This window comes from Prunus mume, linkage group LG6, assembly GCF_029339155.1.
Source record: "Prunus mume cultivar Tortuosa linkage group LG6, ASM2933915v1, whole genome shotgun sequence".
In the NCBI taxonomy this organism is placed as follows: domain Eukaryota; kingdom Viridiplantae; phylum Streptophyta; class Magnoliopsida; order Rosales; family Rosaceae; genus Prunus; species Prunus mume.
In genome coordinates this window covers 3,793,716-3,809,710 of record NC_142703.1, presented here as the reverse complement: position 1 = coordinate 3,809,710, position 15,995 = coordinate 3,793,716, and the positions used below count along the sequence as shown (strand labels likewise).

Here is a 15,995-nt window from a genome sequence, read left to right as displayed (position 1 = left end):
TCTTCAGAACTATTATAACCCATATCCAACAACAAGATTTGTTTCCTTGCACACTTATGACCCCTCACAAATTTTTCATCACAATAAAAACAAAGATTATTCTGCCGTTTATATTGGATTTCTTCTGGGGTTAATTTCTTGACAGGCATATCCTTCCTAGGACCAACTTCATTTTTAGCAGGAACTAAATCATTTTGAATGGGTAAAAAAGGCAATCTTGACTTAAAATTTCCAGCAGAATGTGCATACCTCAACTTCTGAACTTTAGCCTCCACTTCGTGAGCAAAATTCATGGCCTCATGAACTGTAGCAAGACGAAGCAACTTGACATCATGCTTGAGTTCTTCCTTTAATCCTCCAACGAAACAGCTCAATCGAAAAATAGGACTAAGATCACGGATTCGAGTTGCCAATCGTCGAAACTCAGCAATATAATCCTTTAAGGGACCTGTTTGACGAAGCTTAAAGAGTGACTCTGCAAAATCCTCAAACCCATGAGAGCCAAATTCTCTACAAAATGCCCTGGTAAAATCTTCCCATTTGGACAAAGAAGAAGCACATTCCTCCCATTTATACCATTGCAGAGCCTCACTATCCAGATGGAAAGAAACCATTTTTACCTTTTTCTCAGAAGGCACCGAAAAGTAATCAAAATACTGCTCCGCCTTGTAAATCCATTCAATTGGATCATCCCCATCGCTGAATCTGGGAAATTCGATCTTGACAAAGGGCATCCGATTCTCGAAGAAAAACCCATTTCCTTCCTCTGATCCTCTCCGCGCCACCGAGAGCCGCCACCGTCGTCGTCATCGGATGGAGGCGGAATGGCTGAGCAAAACCCTCACGACGAGAATCAAATGAATCGAGGCGTTTGTCGATGGAAGCGAACTTATCCTCAAAAAGACGCTGAATTGTTTCCAAAATGACTTGGTTTTTGGAATTAGAGGTTTCAGTAGCGCAGCAACACGAGCGTCCATTGTTAACGCACAAGTACGAACTCGAGCACGGGTCATATACTAAAGGAACAGCTTAGAGGATCAATGGCCTGATACCAATGATAAGACTCTATCTTTCGACCTTAGACATTAACCAAGAACAGAGGGAACCCAAAGAATGTTTTCTGTATATTTCTCAACAATACGTACAATGGCTCCCCAAATTGGTAATAAAGCCACCTTCAAGGATACAACAGTAATTGTAACAGATTCCCCAACTAACACTTGACACGTGGCTAACTAACTATCCAAAACTGTTTTACAATTTTGGCTCTAACTCCTAATTCCTATCAGTGAAATTCCTTCAGGAAATCCAAGCCAGTTTGAGAGAAATAAGGGTTTCTTCTAGGGAAAACGTCAATTGCATCTTTTACGTCCGAGTTCATATGGGCTTCTAGTTCTTATGGTCAAGCAACGGTTTTTTGGCTGAGTTCTCAGCCAATTTTACTACTTCTTTGGCAGGATTTGTGTGCTTCTTCTCACATTTCTTTGGTCAGGGCCTGGTCACCTTAGCCAATTGCACCTACCTCTATAGTCTTCTGAGCTGTGTTTTAGTAGAACCTCACACATTCCTTCCATCGCAGTATTCTAATTCCAACAGTTGTCATGAACCATTGACGGCTTGAAAATTTTTACCATCCGTGATTCAATTCGGGTATTCTGGCCATGTTCGACCTCCATTGCTAGCAAGTGTTCTCCGAGCCGTTGAAACACGTTAATGTCCAAGGACGCTTAGTTGGGGTATACTCCAACCTTTTTCAAAACTAACCAAGAAGATTCAAGGTATATTTCTCTTCTGCTTGCTTTCGATCGTTCCTCCTAGATCTCCTCCATACATCCCATAAAGTGCAGGTTCAATCGATGACACTTTTTTTTCCCTTTCCCTGGTACGTCGACCGTCGTCAGATCGACCTACGGCCTAGGAGAATTGTTTCTCTAGGGTATTTGAGTGGGGAAGGGAGTATCAACCATTTGGGTTTCGACTGATGGCGATTTCTTCTTTCTTTTCCCTGATACATTGGCCATGGTCAGATCAGCCTTCTGTCTACAAGAATTGCTTCTTTTGGGTATCTGAGTGGGGAAAGTGAACGTCAACCACGCTAGTGGAGCCCTCAGTAAGAGCTCGGTATCCACTTTCATCGTTGTCTTTCCTTTGTATTAAACTTGAATAAATAGGCTCTAGGTGAATCACTGGGAATTTGGTTCATCCTGGCCAATGGAAAATGCACTTCATCTCTTTCAAATTTCTTACCAAGTACGGTAGTAGGTTGGTGAACCACGAAAATGCCAGGCCAATGAGTGAATGGACGAATAGTCTAAATTTTAAGTCATTGAAGACCGCCTCTCCACACTGACGAGAACCGGCCAATATGCTCAACCAATGACAAGTTTTAATCACAAGAGAATAATGTGAAATCTGGTATATAGTAGTTCCGAGGATATGGCACATGATCTACCTCTAGTGGATAAGGCCAAACATATCTCAGCCTCTCTGGTTGCTTACGGGTCAAGCCGTCCTCGATCATGCGTTGTTCATCTTCCAATTGGAGCCTTTGTGATGGTGGTGGCTCCGTTGTTTGAAAATGCTCCAGGTTTGTATCACACTTGCCAAACTTTTGTAGGTTCAACCCACTTTGCCGTTTTTCGACTAGTTTATCGGTCTTCCAATGTTGTTAAGCTTTATCGACTCTTAGAAACTGACTGAATTAAACCAACGATTGGAGATGAGATTGCCCTCCTGGTTGTAAATGTACAGGACAAAAGTCGCCAAGCTGCTCGTTTGGCAAGGCCAAGATTTACTGAGGTCCTCCCGAGGTAATTCATGGCTCTTACCCGAATCTCGCTCATGCAGTTTGGTCGGGAAATCGCCGTTTAGGTGATAGGGTTACCTTTCTTAGAGTATCCTGCATATGCTAGCAGTCATGTTTTCCAGACCGGCCAAATTAAGGATTCCAATCGTAGACCATGGATTACCACGGCCTCCTTCAAGAAAGACTATATCTCAGGTTGGAACACTTGTAGCAATGTACACGCTGAAAAGTTCCACATGTCAGAGTTAGGCCGGTTGAAAAAGAAGTCGGTCGTAGCGGTCGATATCTATGAGGTTGGGATCATGCAACTTTGTGCTTCAATAGGCATAACAGTTGCAGTTGTTGTATCTTGAGGCTAAATCAAGATTTCAACATTCATGTTAACTGTCTTCACACCAGTTACTTTAGTTTGCATAAAATCCCACTGGTTGGTAGTTGAAATGATCCCATTGGATCCCACCAAACGTGCCAGAATTGTTGGCGTCCAAATCTTTTCCTCCTAGTGTCTCTTAGGCCGAGTGGATGAAGGATATCACAGACGTCCTGATTGGTGTGGTCCAATGTGCAGGCGTGCCAACACGTGGGCTGAGTCGGCCTAGAGTGCGATTTGTAATGAGTGGATGTGGTGAGTGGTTGAGTGCGCCTAGATCTTACTTCGCATAAAATGATTATGGCCTAGTGAGGAACAGTTCTCGGCCCTCAAGTTCACGACTTAAGCTACAATGCCGTTTATGGAGATAGTAAGGTGACTGATGGAGTCATCGAACTAGGTAGCTCGGCGATGCACTAGGCTCGGTAGAACAACGGGTCGAAGGTGGCACTAGGCTCAATAGCACGGTGGGTTCTCTTGGAAAAGTGCGGATTGACTGAAGGGGTCGCCGAACTTGGTAGCTCGATGATGATAGGCTTTACTGGGCTTGTTAGCACTGTCATTTCAAACTCCTTAAGAAATGCGGGTATACAGGGAACCTGAATGGATCGACAGTATGGTGTTCAATAAAAGACTTAAAGCAATGTTGGTATCTCCAAGAACTATTCTCGTTTATATAAAGATTGATGGAAATGGAGACTACCCACTCACCCAGAACAAGCTCTAGGATTTCAAGAGTTACAGATAGTTATTCCTACTCCTAGAAAGCATTTAAATCTTTGACATGGTAGACAAAGAGGGTTTTTGCTCATTATGGCTTTTTGATTTGGTGTTTGTACCCTTAGTTTGTTGATGAGGATCTTCTATGTATAGGGGTAATGGCTCTTTCAAGGCATGCGCTAGCGTCTTGGGTCGAGTAGACTATGAGTTGGCCAATGTGGGATAAAGTACGACCGAAATAAGAAAGGTCATTTGCCTCGGTTGCTAGTTTCTAGGCTTTGATATTCTTTGACATTCTCGAATCTTTGCCTGAAGTGAGTTTCCAAGCATGTTGTCGGATATTGGGAACAGAAATGCGATGGTTTGGCATTGCGCAGTGTGAATTTAGCACGTGTAAGACCTCGGCCCTGAGTGCAGGTCGCATTCCATTTCGGCCTAGGCTTAACCAAAAACTAGGAGACGAGGCGAACGTGGTGCAGAGTTGAGTGAAATGGGCGATGCGTCTCAATCACATATCCCAAGCACTCGCATGGTTTGAGCTGCAAAAGGTCGGTTTGCATGTGGTTGCTTGATATTTTGTTAAGTGACATGGTCATTCCATATGGCAATTGTGGAGACTAATCAAGACTTCCATTTTCCTAGCCTTGGGTCTTTACTATTTGGAATTGGCCGTGTGCCGTGTTTCTAGACTTTGGGCCTAAATGGTTTCAGCCTGTCCCTTTACTGGGCTTTGTGGCTTTCGTCATTTCGGCTGAAAACCTCTACTTAGGTCGAGTCTGTTGTCACGGTCATGGGTCCTTAAAGCTGGGTCTTTATCTTGGGTTTGGAATCTGGTCAGTTGGGCTTAGCTTGTGACCAAATGGGACCATGCCACATCAACACTTCTCATGGGGCCTGTGTGGAAAATTTTTGGTGTATACAAATTCTCTCTGATTAATTCAATATGTTGTTGTGTTTGGTGACTGGAAAAGATTTACCCACATTTGGCATATAGTTACTTTGTACTTTTGTTTGTTGTTCATCAATAATATACTATCGCTTATTTTCAAAAGTAAATGAATTTTTTAAATAATTTGTTGACCAAATTACCCCTCCACAACTAAGAGAAGTTAAAACCTTGATAAAAATTGAGGATTATCTTGAAACCTTTTGGGTCGGAGAGATTGGTGTACTCTCAAACTTCTCTGCCTGCTATTGCGCTCACTTTAAAATAAACGATATATGATTATGAATTCAGGCAGGCACTGATCCAAAGATTTGAAAATTGGGCGGCTGAAATTTTAAGACAATTTCTTAAAGCAGAAAGTTTCTCTTGATTCAGAAGAGTAAAGCAAAACGCTGCACCAAAAATAAAACAAGGGAGAAAATTCATAAAGCTGCAGTAATGCGATAATACAAAATCAATACAAATTTCAAAATCCGAAAGCAGGAGGTTTCTTTCCCTCTTTCTTTTTCCAAGTAAATCCATTTTTTTTACTAGCTTTCTTTCTACATATCGAAGATTTGGTCCCATCCACCTTCACATTCTCAACCACATCATTATACTTTTCAAAGTAATCACATCATCGAAGATTTGGTACAAATATACAAGTCGAAGTAATATTAGAGAAATCAACGCGGACCTGACAGTCTTGAACAGCCTTGCAGCACCAGGATTGGATCCTAGAAAACTAAGATAAACAAGTAAACAGTACAACTCTGATGATCTCAGATTCCCAATATATATGCATCTCAAACATCTTTAGAATCAGTATGAAGGTTCTCAAAGTGTAAAATAAACTATTCCTGCAATCCAGGAAAGAGAGGAGACGACAAATGAAATGTCGGGGGAAGGCAACTCAGCCACTAAATTAATTAACATACAACAAGAATTTTCCGCCGAAAGAAAAAACACGGGAAAAATGTGATGTTCTATAAAGGATCAAAAGTGAGGTTGGCTTGTTTTTCTTTCTTTCAATTTGAAATGGAGGGGATGGCGTCTATGCGAGCAACACCTCCAAATATCAGAATCTGAAGTCAGGATCGACATCCATTGCCCAAGCAAACTTTGCCAGGAGAGACTTGTTGAATATCTGTGTCAATAGCAAATGGTCAAGCATGTAGCAGGGCATACAAACAATTAGCCAATCTAAACCAAATGAAAAGTACATATCACTATAATTGGAGATATATGCACCCCACCCACAAATCCACCTCCACTTTGTTCAAAGAATCAGAAATGGAAGCCTAAGTATTGCTAATATTATTTATTTCGAAAACAAAATCACAAGAGCCTACCTTCTCAATTGGAACTTCATGTCGCTTGCACCATGCAACAGTGATCCTAGGGTCTAGATAGTTAATTTTGGACGTTCCCAATGCCACTGTTTTCAGATCCTCTTTGGTTCTCATATCCAGTTCCATTTTTTCAATCTTTACAGTCGTTTGAGCTATCTTCCTCTCTAATCTGTGTCAATCCAAAAATTAATATAAAAGGCCATATCCAGACATTGGTTCAAATAAGCAAACAAGTAAACTTACACTTCTGGGGTCAAATTTCTTTTTTGTTTCCCATCAGCATCTTTCAGTGGGGGCCTTCCTTTTTTAGCCCTGTCCAAATCTGTTTTCAGCTCTTTCAGGATGCTCTACAATCCAATAAGAGACTTAGTTCCCAAGCAAGACAGAGGCATGCATTTTAAGAATCGTAAGTTTATAAACCCAGTCAGACAGAGGTTTCTGTTTTAAAATTTTCCTCTTTTAGTTCCCAAGCAAGAAATAGACATGCATTTTAAGATTCATGAGTTTATAAACCCAGTCAGACAGAGGTTTCTGTTTTTAAATTTTCCTCTTTCCTTCTTAGAAAAGTGAGAAAGAGAGCAGTTGGTCTAACACTCTAAATTTTTCCCCTTACGCCATTCAGTGTTCAAGCATGACCATAACATTTTTGTGAAGCCCCAGATAAGGTCGTTACCTGAAGGTTACCAATCTTCTCAAGTAACCTAGACATTTGTGCACTATGAGTCTTTGAGATAGTACGCTGATGATTACAAATTATGGCAACCTGCAATGAAATGCCAAAAATTGTAGATGCCACTGAGTCAAAAGGAACAGTACTATTAGCTCAGTACAAATTCTCAAGGGACTGACTGCTATACCTCTTTGTTTGCATGCTGATAAACAACAACTTTCTCTGAAAGATCTCCCTCTTTCGTTTCCTTGTTCAACTGTCATCAGGCCATGGAAAAAAGGAAAAAGAGAAGAATTATCATAACAGGAAACTGAAACAGGGAGATGGGCAGGATAATGAGAAAGTGACCCACACAAGTAATAAAACTTGAAAAGGTGTTAAAAGTCAAGAACAAGCCAAGACTATTATCATTGTTAATGCTGTGCAACATACAGATGAGACCCAATATCTACGTAACTAGGATTGGGGAATATGATGAATGTACATCGTATCTTGACTGTACTGAATATTTTGCAATCACAACAGTCATCAGATGGATAAACAGTTTCTAGTCAACAATCATCGCAATACCTTGTTTTTTATATGCCTTATGGAAATATGTAAAAAAAAAATTAAATTTTTTGATAATGTACCATTGACAAAGCCACCTCAAACTTTTAAAAAAAAAATCTATATAAATCACACAACTAAATGATCTAGGGAGGTTGCCTCAACTTCTACGCATTGATGTATTCTCCTATTCATGAAAATTTGGTGTATAAAATAATGCAAACATGTAGATCAACCTCAATCTACTTTGACAACTAATAAAATACACATGAAGTAAATTTTTTTAAAGTTTCCCTCAACTGTAAGTCAGCAATGTATAACTGCACCACTGCAGTACAGGTTTGTATATGTAAAACATAGTAGTTCCCTAATCTTTACGAAAGCGCCTTGCGATTAGAATTTTCTTTTGAAACACAAAAATCATAACTCTCATATAAAACATATAAGAGCAATACAAGGTTCAAAGTCAGTGAAGGCCCACATTAACTTACTATGTTATCCAATGTAATAGAAGCATTGTAGGTACGGAACACTTTTGCTGTAAGGCCAGGCATCAGTTCCTTTAGATGAGCATTCAATTTACTGGTATCCAACCTGTCAAAGAGATCATCACAGCCACGTTTCCCTGAAGCAAATAGGAAAAGAAAGTCAAACATATTTTGTGAGCTTCTATTACGAAAAAAAGGAAATATGAAATTTAGAAAGCCACCTACTCACCAATCTGGAACTGTATAATTGCCTTGTAAACAGGAATCTCAACTTCAACAGTATTTTCATATCTGATTGAATCTTTACCAAGGAAGTTAAACTGAAATTATAAAAAACAGAGTTGACTGGTCATTTCCTAGTGATAATATACTGGCAAACTACCAGCAATGATTTTAAATTTCTACAAAAGCAAGGGATTACCTCCAACGAGTTAGGGGCAATTGCTTTTACATTCTCTACTTTTAAAGTGCAGCAACCAACAGTATCAGCTTCATCATCGTCCTGCATTAGAATGACCATTAAAATTCAAGCACAAACAATTTCATCCACTTCTTTGTGGACAAATGGTTTAACTTTGATTGTCATGCTTGCTCTAGCTACAGAGATCATATTGCTGTATTAAACCACTCTGTTGAACCCGGAGAGTATATTTCCATGGTCTGGCTAATGTTTACATCACTTGTTAGCCTACATAACCTTGTTAAAAAACAAAGACATAAAAAAAACCAAAACCAACAAAAAAAAAGGCCAATTGCTTCTATGCACAGCTGAAGTAAGTCCACACACTACACCTTCTCATTTCCAGCCCTGAGAGCAAGTTTATCAATGAGATATGTAGCAACTGCTATCTGCCGCTTAGTACCATCTTTACTAGTAAAATCCCTAGTGTATGCAGCCCTGATGTTTCCTATGTAGTCCTGCACTCAAAAATAACAGGGTTTCATCAATATGTTGACAAGCATCTTCTATGTTATCCAAAAGTATAATAAACTACTATCATAAAAAGCTTATGGGCATATCTCCATCTGAACACCTTCAGCATCCTTGCTTTCTCATATTTTTCCTTGTCGCTTTGCCCCTTCAAGGAACTACTAGGTGCCAGAAACACATATTTGAACTCCCTTTGATTAATTGGATCGTTCCAGAAAGCTAACCATGTAACCGTATTGTCATGCCTTACTTCTTTCCAGCTGTACGGGACACATGTATCAATTTAAACTCAAATTGGTGAATGAAAATAACACAGAGATAAAATCTAATAGGAAAAGTATTATCCTTTGAATCTTTGACAGTAAATGAGTTATTTTTCTTTCACTTAGATCATGAAGAATAAAACCTTTCACCAGGGATGGGACATTCTGGAATTGGGGCATCTTTTCCTATATTAATTGTAACATCACTTGGACGAATCCGCCTTTTCAGCTTCCCCGACTGATACCATATATAGCAAGAAAGAACAGCAACATATGCAAAGAGAATTCAGAATCATTGTAAACAATTCAACACTCAGCCACCACATATCAAACTATCTCATCATGGACAACACAGAAATCTGCATCATAAATAAAAATAACATAAAATAAAATAAAATAAAAACCTTCGGATGCTCTCCACGACCTCGGAATAATCCAGGTGGTTCAACTCTGAAGTTTCCAACCTGTATTAACATTGCAGTCACAAATCACTTGGCAAACTTTTCATGTGATGATATACCACTACCAGATTCACACCCACCAGAAAAGCACCCATATATTTTGTACATGTATTGCAGAGTGGATTAACCAGATTGCAACCTAGGTTACAGGGTAAAATCAATCAAAGCTAGAGATAACCTTCTCTTTTACACCATCGACGACGGCCCACATATACTTCTCCTCTTCTTTGAGTTTATCTTCCTTCAAGGCCTTCTTCTCCTGCATAAACAGAAACGCCTTATAAATTTTGCAACAAGGAGGCATAAGGTAAATCTTCTGCAGAGCAGGTAACATGAAATGATGTATCAATTTTGACCTAAATATATGAACCACTTCCATTACATAGGAAACTGTGGACGACAATTGATGTATTATACAGGACGGTCAGGTGATACTTAGAACATATTTCATCATGACTTATCAAAATATTGTATCTTTATTGACAACAGATGTGAAGCCCGTGGCAAGCGTGCTTGGAAGAGATGCAATTGGATAAAGATGGACAATACTTTATTGTGATATAGATTAACAAAGCATCTTTCAATAAACATTTAACCAGTTAAATATACGTAGAACTGACAATCCCTACTCCTAAAGACCTCTTAAAATGCCACTACAGCATCCTTATTGGGATCTCTTCAGGAAGAGACTGAAAGTTGTAACTCCATGCTAAATGAGAAGTCTCGAACATAGTTCTCATTTATAGTCCCTAACACGCCAGAAATATATTGTTGAATAATAAAACTGAGCTGAATACAGTTGTGAAGTCTGTCATTGTTTCTTATTACAAAAAAAAAGGGGGAAGAAATGCAGAAAAATGAATCAAAGAAGTAAAACCACTTAACGAATACAAAATGATATTTGGTTTGTAATTTAACTCAAAATGTTAGCTTTATTCATTAGATAATGGGTATACATTAGATCCACTGACTTACTTCCGTACTCATCTGTTTCTTTTTTTCCTTTTCATTCTGATACCAGTCATATATTGGGCTAAAATCACAAGCATCCAATTTCTGAATTATGTGGTTCTTCCCAAGCAACTTATGCCAATCATTCCAGAAATTGTTTCTGAATGTTTGTTTCTGCACATAATCTGTATCTTTCATCACTGCATACATTGTTGCAACCTGCACTTCAAAACTTTCAGAAACTATGAAGAAAGTAATCCAGAATAAAGGAAACTTAATTCATTAAGATATTGGAATATACGAAGCAGGAAATATAAATCAGTGAGAGAGAGACCTCCTCTTGTTCAGGACTCAAGGTGACTGGCTTCCCACTATAAAGCATCTTAACCCCATGAGGCTTGTATGGAGGTGGGAAAATGACACCATTGTGAACTAAACTAGTCCATTTTTTCTGCCCATCATTAGAGCTTGGTGGAACTGTAGTAGACTTAGAATACTTTGAAAATTGCGAAGCTTTTTGGCCCTTCTTGATCTTTTTCTTGATTGAGGATGGGCCAACTTTTGTTACCTTTTGCTTTGTCACAGGTGATTTATTATCTGATGTAGGTTTCTTAATCCTCTGGGAAATTGGAATGAAGTCATCATCATCTTCTTCCTTTGGTTCTTTTTTGGCTGATACCTGCATATTCTTTATAGATGTAGAAGAATCTGAAACTTTTGGCCTTTTAGCTGAGGACTTCTCAGAAATATTGGCCTTATCTAGAGGCCTCTTAGTAGAGATCACAAAAGAAGTTTTGCCTTTATCTGTTGTGCTGGAACAATTCTTCTGAACTTTTGAAGCCACAGGCTTCCTTTCTTTAGAATCATAAGGCTGACTGCCTAAAGTTCCCACCTTCTTTGGTGTAATTCTTGATGATAAAGGTTTATCATCATCCGAATCTTCACAAGGTTTCCCCAGTCGGGCTTTTATCGGTTTTGCATCTTCAGAATCACTATTTTCTTCAGCAGGATGTTCAATAGAATTACTTTCCTCCTTAATTGTGGTAGACTTATTCTGTTCTGGTAACTGTTTTAACTGGCCATCTAAGTGATTTTGTTTAGATTTTGTGTTGGACCGTTTAAAAACTAAAGGTTTCTCGTCCTCATCATCATATAGATTCGGTTTGGTAGAAGTCCGAACAGCCATTATCCGACAATGTGTATTCTGCTTGAGCTTGCACGTATATCACCTAAATTTATGCAAAACATAAACTTATTTTCAAGATGGATACAGTACCGCAACAATTACATTCAAACCCAAAAATCTGAGGCTAAATCATTATCTAGAGACAAGAAAAGGAATATTCTTGTTGGGATAATTAAAAATCCAACTATATGATAACACTAGGAGATAAACTCTTGCACATATAGTCAAAAATCCGAGGCATGATGCTAATTTTCGATTCTGTGCTTCTTTAATTCGTTTCACACTTCCTCTTACATTTTTAAAATCTTAAACACCTTGGCCCCATTTGTTTGGACGGAATGCTAGAGTAGGAATAGAAATTGTATCCCCTTTCCTAACTATCCTGGAATGGAACGATTTTAAATTTCCATCTTTTGAAAAGAAATGATAATTTATTGCCAAAGACAAGAAAGCAAAAGAATTGTGGCTAAGGGAGCCACAGGGCCTAAAGGCCTACAACACAAACAAAAAACTACAGAAAGCTAACCTATAGGAGGCTGCAGGAAGCTAAACAACAAAAGGCTAAGTTAAACACAAGCAACACAATTGCAGCATTCCAATCTAATAGAATGAAACTCAAGCTCGTGTCCTTAAATTCAGAGGATGTGGATGCCCACAGCGATGTCCAAAACCTGATTCGATCTCATCCCCCTCCAAATTCTCGAAAATTCTTCTATTCCTCTCTCCCCACACCACTCAGAACAGCGCGATCACCGCACAATAGCCCAGAATTACACCCCTCCTTCCTCCAAAGAAATTCATCCCTGACCCCAGAAAGTCATAGCAAGAATCATAATTGCCCTAGATCATCCCAGTCTCCTGACATCTTGTCCACAAAGAGGAGACAATTGGGCAAGACATAAATAAGCGATCCAGTGTTTCATTAGCACATTTACACAAAATACACCAGCTAGGAGAGAAATATAAACAAGGATTTTTTCTTTGAATCAAATAACAGTTTTACCTTGGGGGTTACTTTAGCCTTCCCAATTACACAAGAAGGAGGGAAAATAGGTGAGGAAGGATTAGCAATCAAGTGGGCAGAAAATGATTTGACCAAAAACACTCCAGAAGATTCCAACCTCCATAATCTGCGATTTTAAATTTCCATTCCAGCGTTTGGAACAAAATTGGAATCAACAAACAAAAGGAATTGAAAATTACTATTTATCAAATTTTGACCAATGATTGGCTCCACTGCTCCAGATACTGAGAGAATAAAAGTTGAGAGCTAATGACGACGTTGGTACAACAGCCGAGCGGCAAAGAGAAAGAGATTGAGCATCAGAGACAGAGAGAGTGAATGAGAGACTCACAGTCTCGCACCACCGCCATCACTCTCTTAGTTCTATGCCTCATACCGCCGCCATCACTCTCTATCAACTATTAGTCTCTCACTCACTCTCTCTATCTCTAACACTCAATCTCCTTCTCTCCGCCGCTTGGCTATCGTACCAACGTCGTTATTCTCTCTTGAATTTTATTCTCTCAGTCTATGGAGCGGTGGAGCCAATGATCTGTGGGCTTGCATCTAATTCAAAGGTTAGATCCAAAATCCCTGATCCAAAAATTAGGGTTTTCAAAAATTAATTACTTTTTTATTTCAGTAATTTTTTGCTTTCTAACCTTTTTGAAGCGTTTCTGAAACCCTAATCCAAATATTAGGGCTTTTTATCTTATTCGCTGTTTTTTTTCCACTAATTTCCAGTAATCTTTGTTGGGGCCTCCAGTTTTGGGGATTTTGAAGCCTAAATTCAAAGATTTCATCTTAGTATTGAAATTTGAAAATGTCTATTCTTGAAAAACAACGGACAATATTCGACAAATAATTTTTCAATTTCTTTCCGTTTGTTGATTCCAATTTTCTATGGATGATTATCTAGTCCCGGAAGGAGGTAATTGTGGAAGACCACCCAATTGAGGCGGTGTTTGGGCTTGAGGTTGGGACTGAGTTGGTGTTTGGACTTGAGGTTGGGGAATTGGTATAATAGGTGATGGTGATGATGTGGATGCAGAAGAAGAACATGCTTCATTACTACTAGGCAAGTGTTCAAATTGGTCCATCTCTCCTTTAATAAAAACAGAAACTAACCAATAAAAACAGACCTAGCATGCAGCATAACCTATTTCATAAAAAGAAACATAAACATAATTAATACAGCAGCATAACAACAGAATAGCAGCAGCAGAAACAGAACCTAGTAGTTTCACATAACCTAATTTCATAAAACAAACATTAATTTAGCAAAACAGAACCAACAAGGACAACCAAATAATCACAACAGTATAATTTAACAGAAGAACCTAATTGCTAGCAGCCCTAGTTAGTTTAATGAAACCAACATTTCATAATTTCTTTGTCAATTTCAAATAATCATCACAGCACAACATAACCTAATTGGTAGCAGCCCTAATTCGACAACCCTAAACCCTTAACAGAAAAAATAAAATATTATCACATCAACCTCAACCACCAAATCGACAAGCCTAATTTAAAAGAAAAAAAACATAAGTTTAATTTAGAATAAACCCTAAATTCAAAGGAAGATGATGCTCTCACCTTTAACTGATATGAGAGAGAAACCCACAGAAAAAATCGCAGGAGAGGAATAGATTTTGTCGGCGATCATTAACTGAGACTGAGAAACATAGAAAAATCGAGATAAGAAGAGAGAGCAAAGAGAGAGTTAGCGGAGCAAAGAACCGACAGGGAAAAAAGAACAGATAAGAGAGAGAGAAGCTGACCTGCGTGCAGGGCTGGAGACGGCGCGGTGGCTGATCGACTGATAGTGAGATCGAAATAGAGAGAGAGAGAGAGAGAGAGAGAGAGAGAGAGGGGGGTGGGGTTTCGCCGGAGAAGAGAGAACCTGAGAGTAAGAGAGAGAGAGAGGAATGAAAACCTAACCTAACTCGCGCATTCAGACCAGGAAATTCAGACCAGGAAAAAGAAAGGAAGGGAAAGAAACAAACCCAAAAAAACCCCCCAAAAATAATAGCTAGCTCTATATTATTTAATTTTGATTATTAAATTACTTTGATACCTATTGAGAGTTTTGAGTTTTTTATAAGCTTTTGGAGTTAGACTTGTTTTAAGAAATTAATGGCATTTTTGTAATTTATAAGAAGTTAAAGCTCTTTGTTATGTTGTAAATGGACTTTAGGTATATTTCTAAAATCCATTTTATATAGGATATTTTTATAATTTGGGCCCCCTATTTTGGGTATAATAGTGAACCTCCTTAAATATAATTAGCCTTTCTGCACGCACTTGAGCCTACTAGAGGTTTTTTTATTACAAAAATTAAATTTATTTTAGAATTAAAAAAGATAATAGGTAGTTGTATTCCATAAAAATAAAATTCATTATACGATTTTTTTTTAATATTAATTTTATTTAATATGAAAAAATATGAATTTACCATATTATTCTCATTTAATTAATAATTTCAATTCTTAATATTTGCATTAACCAATGACATTTTTTGGTATTTTGAATGTCTTATTATTTTCTACCTTTTGCTTTTATATATATATCGAATTACACTTTGGATCTGGATCGTCTGCTTGCATTTTCTCTGTCATGATCTGCTTGACTTTTGTTATCCATATGCCACCTCATTTAAATTTAATCTAAGAGATTTAAAAGTTGACACATCATCCTAAAAACAAAAGCCCAATTTACTCCTAATTTATTAAATAAATAAAAAGTTATAAATTTTTTTTATGAGAAAAACCCTAACACCCAACTAACGGGATAGTTAACCTTCGAAGTTTTTTTATTTTTTATTTTTCTCCTTCTTGTTTCACGTTATGTCCTCTTCTATTTTTTGTCTTATTCCTTTTAATCTTGCTTTTTTGGTGTCAATGACATGGGGGATAAACCCCAAAGAACAACTAAGTTTTATCCAAGGGGATCTGACTAGGGATGGCAACGGGTCAAGTAGATGCCGGGTATGACAATACCAATTCCCTTTTAATAGGTTTCGGGAATCCCGTCCCTATCCCCATCGGGGGACTATCTCCTATACCCGCCCTGAATCCCCTATTTTTTTTTGCATAAATTATCATACATTTTAACATTAACATTAAGTTTCATATTAAATTATCATTCAACACATCCAAATTAACTATAAAGTTCAACTCAACTATTCAAAATCATATCAATACGAAGTTCTATAGATAATTAGGAAGAATTAGGAGATGGAGCTTAACTTAGGGTTAAATATAAATATTTTATTTATTTATTTATTAGTATAAACATATATATTTTCGGGTCGGGTTCGG

The 15,995-nt window shown here is 38.1% G+C and overlaps 1 protein-coding gene across 1 annotated transcript; it reads right to left on the bottom strand.

The window, feature by feature from the left end:
* Positions 1 to 5,580: 5,580 nt before the first annotated feature.
* LOC103344016 (DNA topoisomerase 1 beta-like) lies at positions 5,581 to 14,698 on the bottom strand. Its single transcript, XM_089053799.1, has 17 exons — positions 14,457 to 14,698; positions 14,272 to 14,350; positions 10,821 to 11,715; positions 10,511 to 10,705; positions 9,714 to 9,794; positions 9,479 to 9,538; positions 9,218 to 9,312; positions 8,915 to 9,071; positions 8,673 to 8,798; positions 8,302 to 8,382; positions 8,110 to 8,200; positions 7,884 to 8,017; positions 7,031 to 7,099; positions 6,847 to 6,936; positions 6,417 to 6,520; positions 6,174 to 6,342; positions 5,581 to 5,968 (listed from the first exon to the last, which is right to left on the bottom strand). The coding sequence occupies exons 3-17, from the start codon at positions 11,670 to 11,672 to the stop codon at positions 5,900 to 5,902; spliced, it is 2,373 nt and encodes a 790-aa protein (XP_088909925.1). The 5' UTR covers positions 11,673 to 11,715; positions 14,272 to 14,350; positions 14,457 to 14,698; the 3' UTR covers positions 5,581 to 5,899.
* Between the last annotated feature and the right edge of the window lie 1,297 nt (positions 14,699 to 15,995).

Bases quoted from the DNA above. Each gene is read 5' to 3' on its own strand.
- LOC103344016 (XM_089053799.1), bottom strand. From the start codon at position 11,672: ATGGCTGTTCGGACTTCTACCAAACCGAATCTATATGATGATGAGGAC. The intron at 8,018-8,109 runs GTGAGTAGGTGG...TATTTGCTTCAG, and splicing joins AATTATACAGTTCCAGATTG to GGAAACGTGGCTGTGATGAT. The intron at 6,937-7,030 runs GTATAGCAGTCA...ATTTCATTGCAG, and splicing joins ATCAGCATGCAAACAAAGAG to GTTGCCATAATTTGTAATCA.